Below are 21,690 nucleotides of genomic sequence, written 5' to 3'. Positions count from 1 at the left end.
ATTAATAAAAACTATAGTAAGAGCTGAACTGATGCTTTATTTATCCAATTTGAAAAAAGTGCTAATTTGGAATAACACTATGGAAAAAGTGGGCCGGTCTTGGGCCTGAAACTCCCGGGCTGAAGAGTTGCCCCACTCCGGCCCTGCTTACATGTCTGTATATTGCTTTGGTAGCCAGGTTTGTAGATGCAGCTGTAGATACCTGGTAAGTTCTTGCAGCCAAGGAAAGTGGAGAATACACCAGGATTCTGAACACCCATCTATGTCTAGACAAGCATTGCATGTGCACACATAGGAGCTGGTGTTGTTGGTGCAGGTGGTATTCCAGTGGTAAATACCTGGCAGAGAACATTCATTATTATCAGTGCACTGAAAGCCACTTCCTCTGAAAACCAATTTGCAACTGCAGTTTCGTCCTCATTCTCTGTTTGTGCAAACTGCACTGTGTAGTAGATATCTGTCAGGATCCCATCACCAGAATCATCAACTTCATAATTCACTCCTCCCACATTCCCCCGAATACTAATCACCATCACCTGTGCCCCATCACCATATCCCTTTAAATACCTCACCTTCACTCTCAGTCCACGTCTGGTCTCATCGCAAGAAAACTAGACTCACCTGCTACACTTAGCTGGATATTCCCTGTGCTCTTCATCCCCAAACCGACCGCTCAGATCATCATCCACTCCTGCTATCAGAGACATTGTTAACCTTCAGCTAAGTGCTCATACTATCTGCCATATCTATATACTCACCTGTCTGCTCTAGATCTCCGTTTGTGTTACAATAAAGAAAATTTCTACAGGCCTTCAGTCACCTTCCTGGTTCACCCCGTGACAGAAGACCAGACCACAGAATGCAAAACACCACTGAGGCCGAGGGGAGCCCGCTCGGGATCCTTTCGCGGAGTTGGTGCAGGCTGTCCATTTGTCTTTGCTTCCATCACCACCCAGTCATCCTCCTGCTGTACCTAAATATCTACTTCATTCAGCCCGGCTACATTTACTTCCTCAAAACCCCACTGCCTCTTCAGCTGCATCTGCTAGTCCCATGGCCGGCTAGGCGGAGGATTGCAGCAGCTTTCTGCTTCAGATATCATTGAATTTCACGAGTAGCATTAATAATCTCCCTGCTGTCTGGATGGGCACGCATTTGGGCTCAATCCATATGGAATTCTAATTTCGCAGTAATTCAATCTCTCTTCAGTTTTCTCCAGTATTTCAAAGAAGTGTTTGGCCAAACTATGTCCATCCATGATTCTCTCTTCAATCTACGCCAAGGAAAACTATCTGTGAGTACAAATGCATTACAATTCCGTACTCTAGCGGCTGCCAGCGGATGAAATGAAACTGCCCTCGTTACAGACTGAACCCTCATATCCGCCAACTCATAGTAGTTTATGAAGATTCCATGGGTTTAGAAACCCTCATTCAGAAAACCATCCATGTATCCCAACGTCTGTCTGCCTGTGACGAAGTGCCTCCATTCTTCCAGAATTGGCTGGAGGGGGCTAACCACCCTTTTGAAGTTATCACTGATCAACGAAACCTGGAATATCTTCGGGAAGCAAAAAGGTTAAATCCATGGCAAGTCGTTGGTCCCTGTTTTTTACTCGATTCAACTTCACAGTAACCTACAGACCCGGAAGCAAGAACCTGAAAGCAGACATCCTCTCTTGACTCCATGGTTCCTCTTTTGAGGATCTCCTATCCGAACCTATAATCCTATCATCTGGGATATTGATGAGCTCATGAACCAGGAGAATCTCACCAACCCCACTCCAACGGAAACCCCCACTAATCTCACCTTTGTACCTGTGCATCTACGTCACAAACTGTTGGATTCAGCTCATTCCTCTCCAGGCTCTGGACACCCAGATAGCGGGTGGACCCTTTTGTTCCTCAGTCAACGGTACTGGCTTAACATCTCCCAGGACTTCACTAGGTACATGAGAGGTTGCTCAGTGTGTGCCATCACCAACACTCCTAGAAAACTCCCCAAAGGTAAACTGGTACCCTTACCAATTCCACCATGCCCATGGTCACATTTAGGAGTTGACTTCATGACGGACCTACCCAAATCCCAGAACAACATCTGTTTCCTAGTCGTCGTGGATAGGTTCTCGAATGGATGCAAATTAATACCTCTACCCAAACTTCCCACTGCCTTCGAGACTGCTGAGGCCCTATTCCATAATGTCTTTCGAAACTTTGGCATCCCTGAAGATATTGTCTCTGATAGCTGGGCCGAGTATGCCCAGAATTTCTTACCTCAATCCACCACTGGGCTCTCCCCGTTCCAATGCACTCTGGGCTATCAACCTCCTCTATTGCCCTGGTCAGGTGAGCTTTCTGCGGTTCCAGCTGTCAATCACTGGTTTGATCAGAGCGAGAGGGTTTGGGACTCTCGTTCACCTACAACAAGCCGTCAGACGTCATCAAGATCAGATCTGAGTACCAACCAGGCCGAAAGGTTTGGTTATCAACTCGAGACATCCGCTTTCATCTACCTTGCCGTAAGCTGAGTCCTCGATACTTGGCCCCTAACCGTGCAGAGGCAGCTGAATGAGGTCACCTACAGACTCAACCTACCTCAGGAATACAGGATCTCACCTTCATTTCACGTTTCCTTGTTAAAACCATTCACTGATCCTGTCTCTCCTCCTTCCACAGACCCCAGAACCAATGATGTACCTCCTCCTCCCATTCCCATCGAAGAAGAACCCATCTACAAAGTACGTGACATCCTCAAGTAATTTGGCTGTTCACATGACGACAATATTTTTATCATTAACACATAGATAACATAATCTTATCACATTTGACCATAGAGAGCTATTCATTCCTATGCTGTTCCTATTAAATAAATAAACAAATATTTAGTTGACCGCAGTTAATATTTTGTCATGTCTTTATTTTAGAGATATGTCACATTTTAAAGGATATTTCACCCCATTTTGGTAACCAGAGCTTGTTTTCTTTATGTCAGTGGTTCTCAACTCCGGTCTTGAGGACCCACTATGGGAGGCCAAATGAGGCGAAATACATTTAAACACACATTTACATTACTGACATATAAAACCCTTGCACTTATGCAACAAATGCTAGCTGAGGTGTGAAAGTTGTGCGGTGTATCAAGATACTTGTGACAGACACTACCAGTTGTGGCTTGTGCCTCATGGTTAGTGCACTCGACTCTCATGTCACGCCCAAACACTGGTTTGAATCCTGCTAGAAACTGCTTAGAATAGACTCTAATTTGTTAACTGACATTGCATTGCTTTCTTTAGCTAAAAAACACCTGCACAAAGGTAGTGCCACCACGTGTATTGGTGTGCACACGTGTGAGAGAGAGCAATCTTCAGTGCCAGAAAACCATACTTCCTATTACAATAAAATAAAAATTTTACTCACAAATTTACGCTCTCTTTCTCATTGATTCAGATGTGTGAGTATGCTACCTATGTGCAGGTGCAACTGTTCAATGTTTTATGTACCCGCAAGTGTTTCATAAATATAAAAGCAAAGCAATGTTAGTAAACACATCCGATTCTACTCAAAGTTGTTTCTAGCGGCAGGGTCAATGGAAACACAGCCAATGGAAATTTACCTGTTTCCATTGGCTGTATTTTCAATTTGCCATGTCGATGTGCGTAATTTAAAGGGTAATGGAAACGCAGCTACTGTCTGTCACAAGTATCTTGATACACCGCACTGCTTTCACACCCCAGCCAGCCTCTGCTGCATAAGCTCAAGTGTTTCATATGTCAGAACAAGTGTAATGTAAATGTGCTAGTGTTTCAATGTATTTCGCCTCAGTTGGCCTCCCATAACCCACTGCCCTGCACGCTTGTGTATGTCTTCATTATTTAACACACCAGATTCAAATTGTCAGCTCATTAGTACAGTAGAGATCTCCATAAAATGAGCTGAGTCTGTCAGATAAGAGAAACATACAAACTCTACAGAGCAGTGTATCCCCAGAACCGGATTTGAGAATCATTGCTCTGTGCCAACCAGGATCCACCAAGAGACATTGTGAATAATAAACAGTTGCCTCTTCTGAGAAAGTGAAAACATATGAACAAAATGATAGGTGACTATGTTTATCAATAAATGTTTATTTTTGATCTGCATATCCTACTAGGATAATCTTAACCTCTCTTTTTATTACTGGGCTAGTCAAATGGTGGCCCGCTGGCCAAATACGGCCTGCCAATCATCTTTATATGGCCTGCCCATCATCTTTGTCCGATTTAAAGGCATAGAGACAGAGCGCAGCGCGTCACAACCTGAAAACCACGCCCACCGGGGGGGAAAGCAATCCAACAGTCTCCATTGACTTTGTATTGCAAAAGGCCGCCTCCTTGTCATTTCTGGCTTATAACAAAAAACTGAATAATGCCTAAAAGCTGCTTTGGGACAATATGTACAGCTAACAAGCCAAAGAACACAGAAATAAGTTTTTATAAGCTGTCGAGCCGTAAAACCCAGTCTTTAAGGAGAATAAAGTGGATCGCCGACTGCGTTTCCCCCTGTTGGACGCGGTTTTACTAGTGGGAGTGCTGTGGAGGGTTGCCTGTTTCCATTTCTGTGTCTAAACGCTCGTTTTTTGAAGTCGACAGCTTATAAAAAATTATTTATTTATTTTTTTGGCGTGTTAGATGTACACCTTGTCACACAGCAGCTTTTAGGTATTATTCTGTTTTTAAGTTTAATCTGTAAATAAGTTTTTATAAGCTGTCGACCCCTAAAAATGAGCGTTTAAAGACACAGAAATGGAAACAGGCAACTTTTCATGGTACTTCTGTTGGTGGAACTGCGTCCACTAGGGTGAAACGTAGTCGGCGATCCACTTTATTCTCCTTAAAGGCTGGGTTTTACGGCTCGACAGCTTATAAAAACTTATTTCTGGGTTTTTTGGCTTGTTAGCTGTACATATTGTCACACAGCGGCTTTTGGGCATTGTTCAGTTTTTTGTTGTAGGCCAGAAATGACGAGAAGGCGGCTTCTCGCAATACAGGGTCAATGGAGACGGTTGGGTTGATTTCCCCCCCGGTGGGCGTGGTTTTCAAATTTGCATAACGGCGCTCTGTCTCTATGGTTGCTTTCAAGCCATCTTTCCACTCTACATGACAAATGATGGACGATAAACCAAACCGCTGGAATGAGCTTCTCTTACATTTAGCGTGGATTTATGATTAAAATGAAATTTTATAGGACTGTGACTAGGAGGCGAACTTCGACAGTCGTGTCTGAATGTTGTGTAAACTGAAATTTTTTGTCATTAGGAGAAAACTGGCTATATGTTGTGATTACATGTACATTGTTACTTGAAATGTAACAATTTATGAAAGTTATAAACAAAAAAAGTTTAAGAGCTCTACATTGCAGTTAGTGCTTTACAAAAATGCATTGTTTATAAAATATTAAAAAAGAAAATATGAGTTTTCAGTAATTTAATTAAAAAGCAAAATATTGGATACAAGATGTGTGCATCCTTGTTGTCTTTTTTTTTAGACTTCCGGTTGGGCCTCGAAGGGATGTAGACGTGTCTTACTGAGCTCTCCCACATGAACCTTAAAATTCGTTAACAAGACACTTTTTTTCATTGTTTGAAGCCACACAGACACTGTGTGCATGGATAAAATGTCTTTTTTTGTAATATATTACCTATACCGAAGAGTAACAAAAACAACATAAGTTAGCTTATAACATATATAATAATATATAAAAAAACGGGTAAAAGGTTGGCCCGCATCATATTTACATTTTTAAAATCTGTCCCTCGAAGAAGACCCTGGTTTAATATAAGGATTGTGAAAATTAACAGAAACATGTCAATTTAAAGCAAAGGTGTTTTACAGAGTGAGCTGAAACATGATTATCATTACATTGTTTACTTAGAGGAGCAGTATTATTTATTTCGAATGCAAATAATCCCTTAGCAAACATCCCTGTTAACTATTTACACAGTTTCAACTGTACAGACAGAAGCAGTACATGTGATTTTTCTGGAAACCACAAACGCTTATTCTGTTTTTGCCCCTTCCAAAATCTTTGTCAAAGTGAAGCTTGATTACCACATTTCACGAGTTTGCATTAACATGTAATCAGGGCCGTTTGAAGGAATTTGGGGGCCCCAAGCAAAATGGACATGGAGGCCCCCCCACATGCACGCAAAGCCTACAGGAACCACAGCATAGCCATACAGTTTAAGGTTTACAGTTTAATGTTTATTTACACAGTTTGGTGGGAATTCAATAGTGATTTGCACTGTTTTTTTTCTAACAATATGACAGCACACACTTATCAGTTTAAACTTTGGGCTGGGCCTGATATCAGCTATAATTATAGAGCTTGTGGTACCTTGTGCTATAGAGGAAACATCAGCACTGAGAAGTGATGCATCTGTTGATGTTGAGGATGACGTTGATGGTGTAGCTGGGAAAATAATTGGAAAAAAATCTGAAATTACCTGTTAAGTACATTTCACCATTTCACTGTTAGCATATTGAAAGAGGTCACTATAAACAGCTCAGTGAGAGAAATTCACTCTACCTTCATCAGTGGATGTATCTTTAGGAAGAGCCTGCGCGCTGAGAAATTTAAGCAAAGCACCTTGAGAGAGAAAGAAAAGATGGTAACACTTTATAATAACAATCATATAAATATGGTAAATTGATAGTTAATTAATCTTTAATTGTCATTTAGCTGTTAGCAAACAGTCTTTTTACTGTTAACAAACAATGAAATTATAATTAAATGACTAATTATTAGTTGTGTTGTAAATTAACAGTTTTTGTAACACACATATCTATCATATAATATATTAGGTATCGGGTAATGATTAAAAATGCTTGTAGATCTTTAAGAAACCATTTTTAAAACATCTATAAACATTACATAGATAGACGGACCAAATATTCCAAACACTTTGTTAAGGGTTACTAACTGGTTTGTAAACTGTCTATAAACATAGACAAAGTTGCAACAAATGACTATAATACTTTGTTAAATAGTTAATAAACAGTACCAGTGAAACATGTGGGTTGTCCTGATACTGTACTTGTAACAGTGTAAACATTGCTACACAGAATAAAGTAACTGTTCAAGATCTGTTGGTAACTAATGTCATATTTGCATAAACTGTCACTACTGTATATCCTGACACTAGCACATTAAAATAAGCTATGAAAAAATAATGTTCCTCTGCCTCTTTCTGGTAAATAACGTATAGATGGTTTACAAAGTATTTATTAAGTAAAACGATCGGTTTGTTAACAGTTAAATGACAATAACTAAAGATTAAATAACTAACAATTTACCATCTATTAATGATGGTTATTATAAAGGGTTACCGAAAAGATATGTTAGCAATAGCATTTCCAAATTTTGATATTTATAAGAGATGTGGCTGCTTTCACAAACACCAATGCTTAAAAACTTCCCAAGCTATTGTTTGATGCACAGAATTTATCGTGTCGTTTTCCTAACCCCATTTGGTAGATACATTATTTTGTTAAATAGATTATCAGGGTGTGGAATAGTTCGTTTCATTAGCACTTTCATTTAAACCTATTAGCTACAGCAACGTCATGGAATTAAACAGCGATTTTGAAACAGATCTGCGTCTTCCTTATCTCGTTAAAAAAACATATTACAGTATATGTAACCATATTCCGTTTGTTCGAGAAAAAAGTTGACTAACTGTTTGTTACAAGCAGCATTTGCCGTCAGGCAGGTAACGTTATAGCTAACATAAACAGATTTTTGCTACTGCCTACCTGCTGCAAAATTACATCATTTGCACAAGACAAGTTGAGCTATTTCATCCAATGTAAATTATTACTTACCACTAAGTAATAGTGTAATTGTTTTTTCTTATACTCCTCTTCCTTTCTTTTCTGGCTTCCAGAAGCATAAATCCGCTTCATGATGACTGCCGAAGTTTTGTATTTTGCCGGCAGCAGAGATCACATGGTTGGCTGGCTGCCTGTTGTCAGCGACTAGTACTGAGAGGGGGCCCCCTTGAGGGGGATTCCGATAATAACAGTGTCATTGCATTTTACTGCATTGCATTGACTATCAAAGGGACACAGTTTGTCGTTGCATTTATTCTCAACCTGTCGTCTTGGGGCCCCAGAAAATTCCGGGGCCCCAAGCAATTGCTTGGTTTGCTTGCCTTGTCGCGACGGGCCTGTGCTGTGATGTGGAAGAGAATCTGTGGCCAGACAGACAGCAGTGTGTGAATGGCTAGGAGGGTGAGGACGGTGGCCAGGAGAGGGAGGGTTATTTACAGCACAGTAGGCTGCAAATCATTTTGACTTGCAGTGCTTACACAATGCCAAAGGAACATGGCATTTTGGGGGCACTGCCTGTTTAAATAAGAAGGAAATTTAGTTTAGTCATCAGTGAACTGTTTTGGGAGAGGTACAGTATGAGCTTTTGCAGGTAACCTATGGTGTTGTGCCGAACCAGCCATGTTGTTTTGGCAAAAGCACTAAGAGTGTTGAGAACGTCCGGTCTGTTATAAGAAATTAGCCAAAGCAATTGAGAAGGATCTTTGACATTTCCATGGCACTGACTCTTTATATGGGAAAGGAATTTAGTTTTGAAGCATGAGTAAAGAGGTGGGAGAGGTATGAGCTTTTGCAAGTAAGCTGTAGTGTTGTGCTGAACTGTAAGACTGTTTTGCCAAATAATCTTAGAGTTTTGAAAATGTAATTTCTGTTTCAAGAAATAAGCCAAACCATGGAAAAAAACTGTTGATTTGGTTGATTCAAATTGTATTGCAATTAGAGGTAATTTGCCAATGTATCAGACATTACACACAATATCAATTTCATATTTATAGAATATACACTCACCTAAAGGATTATTAGGAACACCCTACTAATTCTGTGTTTGACCCCCTTTCGCCTTTAGAACTCCCTTAAACCTATGTGGCATTGATTCAACAAGGTGCTGAAAGCATTCTTTAGAAATGTTGGCCCATATTGATAGGATAGCATCTTGTAGTTGATGGAGATTCGTGGTTGTGCGTGTTGTGGCTTCACAAATGCTTTGCTGCATACCAGTGGTTATTTCAGTCAAAGTTGCTCTTATATTAGCTTGAATCAATCGGCCCATTCTCCTCTGACCTCTAGCATCAACAAGGCATTTTCACACACAGGACTGCCGCATACTGGATGTTTTTTTCCTTTTCACACCATTTTTTTTTGTAAACCCAAGAAATGGTTGTGCGTGAAAATCCCAGTAAGTGTGCAGATTGTGAAATAATCAGACCCGCCGGTCTGGCACCAACAACCATGCCATGCTCAAAATTGCTTAAATCACCTTTCTTTCCCATTCTGACATTCAGTTTGTAGTTCAGGAGATTGTCTTGACCAGGACCACACCCCTAAATGCATTGAAGCAACTGCCATGTGATTGGTTAATTAGATAATGGCATTAATGAGAAATTGAACAGGTGTTCCTAATAATCCTTTAGGTGAGTGTACGTGTACCAGTTTTTGATAAGTGAATGGATCGTATTGAATGTGATGGTGTACAAGATGAAAAATGATTAAGAAGTTGTGAAGAGTTTGACGGTTTAAATGAGAATTGACTAATCAGTTTTGATAAACAAGCCATATGCAATTAGTTGTTGTGCAGACTGCAGACGATTACTTAATGTTTGAACATATGTGCCAAAGCATTTGCAATTTGCTCAAATAAAAAAGAAATTCCAATCTGATGTGAACAATAAGCTAATTGTTAAGAGATCTGATCTTATTGTTTTGGGAAATTGAGCCAGTTTTTGGATTTAAGGTCATTGTCCTGCTGCATCAATCAACTTCTACTGGCGGAGAGCCACCCTGACATTATCCTGTAGCATATTTTGTTAAACTTGGCAATTCATTTTCCCCTTGATGATCCCTGCTGAAAAAAAACAGCATGAACCAGCATGGGAATTATGCTGGTCTATGCTGGTTTGATGCTGGTTTAGCTGGTAGTCACCAGCATACCAGCACCAAAACACAACATATGCTGGTCTTGCTAGTATGACCAGCATAGGATGCTGGTGCTAGTACTGGTGCTGATTTAGCTGGTGCTGATGCTGGTTTGGTGCTGGTTTAGCTGGTGTTCACTAGCAAACCAGCACCAAAACGCAACATATGGTGGTGGTCTTGCTGGTATGCTGGTTTTTCCACCAGGGGTGGCAAATGGTCCAGGCCCTGAGGCAGAAAAGCATGCCCGAATCATGATGTTTTCTCCAACATACTTCACTGTTGGGATGATGTTTTGATGTTGGTAAGCTGTGCCCTTTTTGCCCCATAGTATTTTTCCCAACAATTCAACTTTTGTTTCATCAGTCCATAAAATGTTTTCCCAGTAGCACGGGGTTTGCCATGGTGCTCTTTTTAAAAAACTTCAGGCTCACAGCAATGTTTTGGAGAGCAGCGGCTTTCTACGTAGTGTTCTGCCATAGACACTGTGACTGTTCAAAGACTTACATATGGTAGATTCATGAATAATGATGTCTTTAAGCCTTAAGCCCTACTTCTAGAAAGGGCAGCTACAGTATTAAACTGTCTCCATTTATATTCAATTTGTCTAACTGTAGACTGATGGCTGTCTAAACCTTTTGAGATTGTTTTGTATCCCTTTTCAGCCTAATGGAGTGCATCAACTCTTAATCGGATATCTTAGAGACCTCCTTCTTGTTGGGCATGATTCATTATAGCTGATGCTTCTAAAGGGCAGCAATCTTAAAATGTTTAAGTGTCTTTTTATTTAAACTAGGGATGCACCGAATCCAGGATTCGGATTCGGATTCGGCCGAATACTGGGCTTTTTGACGGGGTTCGGGTTCGGCCGAATCCTAGATTTTTTTTTCCACCGAACCGAACCCTTGCGCTACGCTGGTCGACGTCACGCGACCGTTGATTACACACATCGGGTGCTGACATGGAGATGAGCTTTTTCTTTCGGTGAGCAAGGTCATATTAATGAGCTGAATGGGACGCTAGTGAGCCGGGGCTGGACACACCAAAACTTTTAAACACGGGTGAAAACGCCTTGAGGACACCAAATGCCCGCTGTTTTTCAGCCGAGCGCTTGCTAGCTGTGATGCTTCAGCTGTGAGCCGGTTGGTTGCTGTTGTAATGTCCCGCCCCTCCTCCACTGTAATTGGACAGCCGTGTGAAAACTGACATTGACGAGCGGAGCTTCTCACTCAAAGTTAAATATAGTTTTCAGCGCGGAGCTGCTTGCTTATTGGAAAAACGAGCGTGTCGCAACGCATCGCTTTCATTATGCATAGGCTTATGGTAATTGTCAAAAGTTTTTCCAACTTGTCATCCTGGCATAATGTACAGTTAAATAAAATGAAAAATACACTGCTGTGGACGTTGTTTACTTCATTAATGTGTTTTACTGTGTTAATGGAATAAGGATGCGAGTAGGATTCGGTATTCGGTTTCGGATTCGGTCGAATCTTAAAAGGTGGATTCGGGATTCGGCCGAACCTAAAAAATCTGGATTCGGTGCATCCCTAATTTAAACGCAATAATGTATTGCATAATATGCAGGCCCTATTGTGAAAGTATTGTGAAAGTTGGTGACAGTTTGATTTTTGCTCGGGTATGCAGTGATAGATAGATAGATAGATAGATAGATAGATAGATAGATAGATAGATAGATAGATAGATAGATAGATAGATAGATAGATAGGTAGATAGGTAGATAGGTAGATGGGTAGATAAGTAGATAAGTAGATAGGTAGATAGGTAGATAGGTAGATAGACAAATAATTCCAAAATGTTAATAAAATAAATTATTTAAAATCACATTTGTCTGATTTACAGATTCTGGACTGGATTGTGAAGATCTGCATGGCTTTGAAATACCTGCATGATAAACAGATCCTGCATAAAAACCTGCAGCCTGAGGTAAAGATTTCATTTAGTTAATCTATGCATATCATATAGATCAAGAGAGTGCCAGAGCCTGTAATTCAGTTAGTGCTCTGAAAATGTATGCAATTTGGCTTTACACGTGTTTATTCTTATCTGAGAGATTTGCAAAGACTTATAAGAAGCAATCCCATGAAAACCACAAACACAGCAAATCAACCACACAAAAGGCTGTTTACACAGGCCTGTTTTCAACTGAAAAGTTTTAATACATTTTGGCCAGTAGCACCTCCTTACTATAAATTTAGGTGGGGCAAATTCTGGTGGTATTGTAGACTGTACAACTAATCTTGGATTAATTGTCCCATTCTTCCTGTGTTTTTAAAGCTTTGATTGTGTACAGTGCGCAATATAACATGTCTTTATCTTTCACATGTAAAAAACACGGTATTTTTCACACAATTTACTTATCTGTATACCGCTGTTATCGCTGTCTTAAAACGGGCTGATGTCTTCCTTTTTCTATGAAGTTCCCCCTTCAGAAATATGTAATGAGTTCTGATTGTGTAGTTTGTTTAGTGTGTTATGATCAGGGCATGAAATTAACACCCGACCACGCGCCAAATGCGAGTGAATTTTGCAATTGGCGGGTAACACTGTCAATCTACAGTACCAGCCACATTGGCGGGTAGCCAATGCAAATCAGTGATGCGCGGGTCATTGTAGAAACAACCCACTCCCGACCGACATTTTCAACTAACCCGCCCGCAATTGTTAAAAGTAGTTTTTAAACTCAACCGATTGACCGCGGCCTGAATATCATTAAAATATTTTTGGAGAATGCAATGCTGACATAGACTACAGTATAATCACAGTTGCACAGATGTGTAGTGCTGCTGTGACGGATCAGAACTCTTGATGTGTAAACTTTAGAGAGAGTTGCGCTACTATGCCTTGTAGTACATTAACATACATTTTGCGAATATAGTAATGAAAAACAACGTATGTGCGGCGTTTATGTTCGCAGTTTGTGCCCCCTCTGTCTCTGTGTGCGTGCGCGGGTTTAAGGGGACTCAATAGGGCACATCGGAGAGACGCGTTCCTAAAAGCATGCATACATAAAATCTTTCTGCTCTTGACAGGGCACATATAAACAAAATGATCTCAACAGTATTAATTTTCTAATAAAACATTTCTTTATGTCTTAAGTGTATGTATAGAGAGTCAAAAACCAGTCTGTGCTGGTCTTAAAGAGACAGTAACCTCAATTAACCTACTTAAGTCTGTGTCATTAATGTTAACCAAACAACCTAAGACAAAGAGAAATTCACGTTTGTAGCTCTGAATTTTTTTTATATTTAATTCATACAATAAAGACAGTGTTATCATTCACTATTCAGGCAAAAAACAAAACTGGCTGGTAAAAAGTCTCTGTGGCAAGTGGATTTCTAAATCCACCTGCCCCAGTGGCTGGTGGTCAAAAAAGTTAACTTCAGGCCCTGGTTATGATTCAACAGCCGCTTAGCAAGCAGAGCCGTTTGAGCTTAGCTGGTTAAAAACTCTTTTATTGACATCATTCAACCGGGAAGTAGAGGACTGTAGTCCAAACCGGCCGTTCACTGAAGGCTTTGAAAGGGGAATTCTGTTAAAGAAAATATATCACCTGGCAGTGAACTTTGAGCTTTATCATTTTACAGGTATTATTTATGCTCTAACAGCAACATTACACACTAACTAAAGTTTGAAAAATAGGATCAGGAAGATCGTGACCTTTAAGTAATAGTGGTATAAGTTTTGTAATGACTGCTCTGGGATACAAAGGGTTGAGGATCCAAATGCAGATTTTATTAAGAGGCTAATCCACAATCATAAACCAATAAAACAGGCAGGAGGTCATGCATAGATAATCAGTCCAATAAACAGGGTAAACATACGACAGGCACAGGATAATTCAAAAGACAAGTAATGATCAATAACCAGATAACCGGGAAACAGGAAAGAATGCTTATAAATGCAGTGAAACACAAACAAGATTTGCAATGAAAGAAAACAGGTGTAGCAGAAATGAGTCCATGGGATTGTGGGAAATGCAGAACGCATGCAGAACACTGAGCAGAGGTCTAGTGTCCTTCCATAATTTAGCCTGATGGGGGGACTCTAATGCCAATTGATTTTAGTTAAGCCTTTCAGATAAGTGCTTAAACACTAATAAAGTAAGCACAGAAAATAAAACACCTTTTTCTGTTAAAAAAGTGCCCCTCTCAGCTCGATCATTACATACAGTAACCAACCAAACCCTACGCTGAAATTCCATAAATATTCATCTCACTTTACGATCTAAAATAGTCTAGAAACTCTGAAAATATTTTTTGAACAATATTAGAAACATTTATGAGTTAACATTTGATTAGGTGTATAAATAGAGTTCTATATTTTCAAGTGAATTAATATTTTGTTAGGGCACTGTCTCACCTGCCCATACAGAAGACCTGATTCTTGGTGTTCATCTACACGACAACAACAACTTTTTTGATTGTTCTGACATTGTCATTTCAAATAAGTGTAAAATTCTGCAATTTCAAGTTGCATAAGTTCATTAGTTTACTGTACATGTAATAAAGCATGGTAATAAGAAGTTTAGTCAGTGCATTTTTAGAAAATACTTCACCCCACATCTCCAGCCTTACAAAATATCTTGGATTTCTTATCACAGAGCATATTCTTCACTACATTTGGAACCCTCCGTCTTGGCGAGTTTGAAGTAATTCATCAATGGTATTGTTTGCTTTTTGATTCAAAACTACAGTCAGGAACTCCTCAACCCATAAAAATACAGCATAGTTCATCATTTTGTATTCTGCACTGTAAAAAATCTGTTATTTCATACCGCAATCTGAATGCTATTGATACTGAATCATTCTGTAGCTCTATTGTTTCTTCGAACGTCTCAGATGTCTTTATTTCTTCTCCCTCCATTATTTTATTTACCTATCTCTCCATAATTTCTGATATCTGACAGCAGCACGCTCCTATTAAGTCCAGAACAGTGGCGGTAGGTGACTGCTCATCTGAGGGGCGCAAATTCAAGTGTTCGGAGTGTCATGTGTGTTGCTTGTGTTTTCAAGGTATGTGTTCTGCGCGTCGAGTGGTCCTATGTGCATCACACGTCAAAATAAGTGCCTGCTGCACACGTGTCAAAACAGTTTCTGATAAAAGAGACGCTCACATTCACAAAATAACACTCTTAACAGTGAACTCTGATTACACATGAGATTATGCGAGTATCTTGCAAACGCAAGGACTAATAAACCCTTTGGACGCGTCTGTAGCGGGCACTGTTTTGACAAGACGCGTGATGCACATGGGATCGCTTGAGGCACAGAACACATGTTTTGAAATAAGGAACCACACACATGACGGGCTACATACATGTTGTGACAAACTTCGTATAGTGCACCCTCGAATAAAGAAGTCACCAGACGCCACTGGACCAGAAGTGTCCCCTCCACCCACTCTTTTCCTTGGTATACCCCTGAGCTTCATATTCTCAAGGCTACTGGTAGACGGCTTAAGCATCTTTACAGAAAAACGGTCTTACTGTACCTTATTTAGCTTTTCTTGATCATCTCAAAATATACAAATCTGCTCTCATCTCAGCTCGCTCTAGTTTTGTCTCTGCCACAATTAATAAATCAAGTAACAGGCCAGAAGCATTATATTCAATACAATAAATAAGCTTACTAAACCTCAAGACTCCCTAGCTTCTAATGACCTCTGCTGTTCTTTTATGGAATACTTGCTTGAAAAGACTAATGCCATCCACTAATGCTTCTCTACTGATACAATGCTCAACCATCCACCAAATTTTCCAGTCAAACTCTTGTTTTTCTTTAACAACCCCATCTTCTGTCTCTAAGTTAATTTTGAAATCCAACTCCTCTTCCTGTCATCTTGATCCTGCTCCTAATTCTCACTGCATCAATACATCACTTACCTCTGCTTCATTACCTCTTCCACTAAAAACTGCTCAAGAAACCCAACCTCGACCCCTCAAATTACTGTCCCATTTCAAATTGACCCTTCATAGCTAAATTACTGCAAAGCACTGTTGCCTCCCTTCTTGTCTTTTCTAGTTGAAAATAATCTCTTCGATCCCCTTCAATCTTGTTTTTGACCCTGCATAGTAGTAAAAATGCACTTGTAAAGGTAGTGAATGACCTACAGCTCTCTGCTGATTCTGGTTCTTTTCCTGCCTTCGATACCGTCTCCCATGAATTACTTGTTTCTCGTTTCTGTGATTTGGTTATTTCTGGTTCTGCTCTTTCTTGGTTTTCTTCTTATCTCTCTGACAGACAATTTTTCATTTCAGTTAAGTACTTTCGATCACCTACTGTCCCCCTAAACCGAGGTGTTCCCCAGGGATCCGTTCTCGGGCCTTTATTATTCATAATTTACATCATACCGCTTGGTCAGATTTTGCAACACCATGACCTCAACTATCACCTTTACGCTGATGACATTCAATTATACTCAATTTGCACACATACCGTATTTTCCGGACTATAAGTCGCTCCGGAGTATAAGTCGCATCAGTCAAAAAATCCGTCATGCAGAGGAATAAAAATATATAAGTCGCACTGGACTATAAGTCGCATTTATTTAGAAAATTATTATTCTTTTTGGGGGCATTTTGTTTGTTAAGTCTTTCACTGTTGTATTTAAGTTAATGTTTCAATAAACAGTTTTTTTTTCAGGGGTAGGCTACAGGAGCAACATATAGCGCCCTCTCATGGCTGTATACGGTAATGTTTTCTTTTGGTTCATGAATTAATTCGGACATATAAGTTGCACCTAACGCATAAGGTGCATAAGTCGCAGGACCAGCCAAACTATGAAAAAATTGCTACTTATAGTCCGGGAAATACGATACCCTACCTTCCCAAAAATACAAAATCTCTGTTTGTGTAAAAGACAAAAGATTAATTAAAATGTTCTGAAACTCAACATGGACAAAACTGCGATAATTTTTATTGGAACTCCTTCACTTTCCAGCAATATTTCTACCAATTTCACCTGGTTCTCACGTCAAAACATCCAATACTGTTAAAAATGTAGGTGTAATCATTGACTCCAACCTTTCCTTTCAGTCTCATATTACCTGAATTACCAAATCTGCATTCTTTCATCTACGCCGTATTGCCCAGGTCCGTCTCTTCATCAGTACCAAAGACGCTGAAACTTTCATCCATGCATTTGTCTCATCACGCCTTGAATACTGCAATGCCCTTTTTATTGGTCTACCAGTCAGCTCCATTTCCAGTTTACAATACATTCAAAACTCAGCTGCTAGAATACTCACCCATACCAAGTGTTCTGCTCACACAACTCCAATTTGGTCTGATCTTCACTGGCTTCAAGTTGCCTACTGTATTATATTCAAAATTCTCCTGGTCACGTTTAAATCTTTGCATGGCCTCAGCATCGCCTCTCTTCAATGGGGGGCAGATCATTCAGTATTACTGCACCCAAACTCTGGAATTCTCTCCCCCGCTCACTCTGTGGTGTTAATAATATATCTGAATTTAAATCATTTATTAAAACTCACCGGTTTTCTGAATGTTACACCTCCTGATTTGATGAATTGATTGCTCTGCATTATCACTTATATCTATCTGAATCTTATGTTATGTCTCTTAATTTCTGTTTTGTATTTTTGAACTTGACTCTATTTTTCTATATACTTCCCTGTCCATTATTGTTTCTCATTGTTCACTTGAATTATCTCTTCCTTGTTAATTGTACACCGTAAAGCATCCTTGTGCTCTGGAAAGGTGCTATATAAATAAAACATATTATTATTATTATGAGTACTAGTAATAATAGGTTACAATATGCTGTATTAATATGAAAGAATTTTCCGTATTCATTTTTTCCGACTGTTTGATTTTTGTTTTAAATTTTGCACTGCATTGGGTTGTGTTTTAGCATTAACTAAAACTGTAAAGTAAACAGACAAAGTACTGGCAAAAAAATTACAATACTTTTTTGTTATTGTTTTTTTTTCTGTATCTATAGGTCCACTGAAAAGCCATCAGTAGAAAATAAACCTTCATATGCTGCACCTGAGATTTTGAATGGCAAACCTTATGAGGAAAAAATGTAATAAAACATAAACAAACTTTAATGACGACATACATTTATACATGAATACACACATTCATATTTCAGACTGAATACTTAAACCCCTGCAATATTTCACTTTTACAGTGAAATATGGATGTTGGGATGTCTCATCTATGAACTGTGCATGCTGAAGTGTGTGGTGAGAATTTCCTTTCAAACAGTCAACTGGTTAAAACAATGATGTTCTAAGATATAAAGTAAATGAACTATTGATTAAATATTGGGTTACACTTTATTTTAATAGTACACCCTAGACATTATGTTTAAACTATATGTATGATATACTGTTAACATTATGATAAACTTGTGATAAACAATTTTTTGCAGTATCACATCTCTTGTCATATTGATTCACAAATGTGTTTTTTGTTTTGTTTCAGAGGGACTGAAGGTTGCATTATTATTTTTTCAGCCTATTGATAAATAAAAAAACATTTTCTAATTTTTGTCCTTATTTAGTTTCCAGTTGTTGGGAAGACCCTCATATCCTCTCATGAAACTCTTCCTCTGACCTTCTCTGAGCATCTTCGTCAGCTGGTAAAAGACACACTTCAACCTGATCCAGCATGTCGTCCGTCTGTCAGCGAGATCTTGACCAGACCTTTTATTATTAATTATCTTCGTGAAAAGGTGAGCTACCTTTTTAAAATATTTTTACTATTGAAAGTCCATATTGGATTTGGCACTGTTCTAAACAAAATGGAAAGCATTAAATAAATCTTGTTATTTTTAGATTTTGCAAACTATTAAGACTCTTTATAAGATACTAGAGGACCTAAGAGCACTAGCGAATGATTTGGAAAGAGTCCATTTTAACACAACCGTAGGCAGTCTCACAGGAGGTGTAGTGGGATTGGCTGGAGGAATCACAACTGTGGTGGGACTTATTCTCACACCATTCACTCTTGGAGCATCTCTGATAGTAACAGGAGTGGGAATCGGCGTGGCAGTAGCTGGAGGAGTAACTGCTGGTACCTGCAACATAACAAACATGGTTAACCAGCACACAAACCGGCAAAACCTCAAAATGCTCATAAAACAATTCCAAGAAAAGATTACCTCCACAGTTTGCTGCATCCAAAACATCCAAATAGCTGTGGAAACTTTAGAAAGGCAGTTTTCCACAAGCGATGATGCATTTTTCAATGCACAGCCAGGGGAAAATATTGGAGCTCAACTTGAACGAGGACTGGGAGGAATTCCAGAGATCTTCCATCTAATTGAAATTGCAAATATTGGGAAGGTGGCAGCTCAAGCCGCAAGAGCCGTTCATGTGGCTGAAGCGGCTTCAGGAGTTTTGTCTGCACTTTTATTAGCTGTTGATGTCTTCTTTGTGTTTCTCGACTCTAAAGAAATCTACAACATCCATCAAGATAAAGCTTTAAAAGAGAGTCGAAAAGCATCAGCATCCACCAGCAACCAAAGCACGACTGACCAGACATCAAATAACAGCGACACAACAAATCTGTTGGCAGAAGACTTGAAGTCTGAGACCATGAAATTTGTAACAAAAATAAGGAAGACCACAGAGGAGCTTCAGACAATTCTGGATACACTACGAGACTTAATGCAACCAATCTCTGAGACACCAAACAACAACAACTAAAATTTGTTAGTTAAGATCAGTGTGTTCTTTAGTCATAAATTGATTATAGTTGTAGCAACAGTTAGGTTTATATTCTGGGTTTCCATGATTAGATACCATATAAAATAAAATAATGCTCATTCACAGGGGGTACAACAAGCTGAAATGCTTCTGTTGTGACTTTCTTACCTTTATTTCCTTGATATTTAGGAAATCAGAAATCATAGTACCTTTTTTGTCTTTATATGTTTGTGGTTCCTTAATGTAGTTTTCTTTTACTTGCACTAAAAGAAACGTATTTTGATTCAATTCACTACATTTTAACAGGCCTATTAACATTATTTTTTTATCATGGCATGCCCATCTCAAGTCTGGGGCAATAAAGAAATCTGTTTATTTAGCAGTTTAGCTAGTTGCTGTAAACATTTTCAAGATATGACTTTATCCCTCAGTTTCACAGGCAAAGCAAAATGCGAGTCCTAGACTAAAGCACAGGATACACTGCACAATTTTTTGGCTGTCCCAGATGAAGGATTGATATTGTGAAACAATCGTCTGGATTTCTGTGATCATGGCTCTTCATCAGTGATACTATGTCGTACAGTGAGAGAGGTTCAAAGACTGCTGTTTTCCTGGTCTTGCATCCAAAGATAGCCTACGATAGTTTTCTGACAGTGTCAGAAATTCAGCATGATCAATGCATGTTTTCTGCTACGACCGGCGTACCAGTATTTGTTTTTCCACTAGCGCATGCTGGTGACATTGCGCTAACGTGTGACGCAGCCGCCAAAGCTTCTGACTCAATAGGTGTCATCATCGTACAGTCTACATCCCAGTCAACACTTTGATCTCTCAGTGAAGTCACCATGAGGTTACAAGATCCTCAAAATGTTGTCACAATGTGTGCGTCACAGTGAGCTAAAATTGTAACCACACAGCGCACTCACAGTTTGCTCATATATTAAGGTCACCATATGAGGTCACTGCACACTCAGTGTGAGCTCATCTACCTATAAAGCACATGGTATGAAAGTACCAGATGTTGCTCAGAGTACTAATATTCTACCGTTTGCTAATCGGAAACATGTCGCAGAGACTTCAATATTTAATGCAAATAATATACGGACAATAAAAAAAGTGAAAGAGACATGATTGTCTCTGCATTTAATCCCTCCACTGAGTAGTGAAGCCATCCACTGCAAGTCACGAACACACACAAATGCACATACACACACGGCAACTAGCACTGCAACACCCCACAATCTATCACTTCCTGCCAGCTGTGGGAATAGAACTACCAACCTCTGGGTTTACACACACAAGTCTGACTCTCTGACCACAAGGCCACAATGCTTCTTGATGCCATAATGTTGTTTTTGACATTTTATATGGTATATACATTACACACCATGTATATGGCTGTGTGCTGTCATGCTATAACAGAATGAGTGTGCCGTTCCCCTAAAATTATGACCATAGTATGAGCACACAGTGAGTGTACCGTGACTTCACATTGTGACCATGATATGCGTTACAGATCGTGACTCAAACTATGGTCACGATGTGGGGTATGGCGCACTCAAAGTGTGCTCATCGTGGTCACTGTGTGAAGTCATGGCGCACTCATTGTGCGCTCATACCATGAACTCAACATTCTGAATTCACAACAAGCTCACATATAGCTCACACTGTGATTATCACAGTATGAGAGCGATGTGACGTCACTGTGATCCTCCATTATCCACCTTTTCCAGTATCCAGCAGTAAAGTTTGATAAATGAAAACTGTAATTAAGGTACAGTAAAGAGGATAATAATGTCATGCAGAAATCGTACATGAGGCAAAACAAATGTGTATGCGTAGTTACATTTACATTTAGTCATTTAGCAAACGCTTTTATTACAGAGGTAAACAATATAAGCAATTAGAGCAACACAAGAACAGCAATAGCCTACATAAGTTCACTAGTCTCTCATCAAGTCTAAAGCCCGATTTATAGTCGTGCGTAAGTTCTACGCCA

At 39.4% G+C, this 21,690-nt stretch overlaps 1 protein-coding gene across 1 annotated transcript in view; it reads left to right on the top strand.

Annotated features, from left to right (window-relative positions):
- Positions 1 to 21,690, top strand: part of LOC129416585 (uncharacterized) — a 46,256-nt gene extending 24,566 nt beyond the window's left edge. The window contains exons 7-11 of the mRNA XM_073872991.1: positions 14,616 to 14,677; positions 17,978 to 18,061; positions 18,170 to 18,224; positions 18,545 to 18,715; positions 18,819 to 21,690. Of these exons, the coding sequence (XP_073729092.1) occupies positions 14,616 to 14,677; positions 17,978 to 18,061; positions 18,170 to 18,224; positions 18,545 to 18,715; positions 18,819 to 19,691 (1,245 nt within the window). The 3' untranslated portion in view covers positions 19,692 to 21,690. The remainder of the gene's footprint in view (positions 1 to 14,615; positions 14,678 to 17,977; positions 18,062 to 18,169; positions 18,225 to 18,544; positions 18,716 to 18,818) is intronic.

Source organism: Misgurnus anguillicaudatus, chromosome 11 (assembly GCF_027580225.2).
Source record: "Misgurnus anguillicaudatus chromosome 11, ASM2758022v2, whole genome shotgun sequence".
NCBI lineage: Eukaryota > Metazoa > Chordata > Actinopteri > Cypriniformes > Cobitidae > Misgurnus > Misgurnus anguillicaudatus.
The sequence above is the reverse complement of the archived record's forward strand: the minus strand, read 5'-3'. Positions and strand labels throughout refer to the sequence as shown.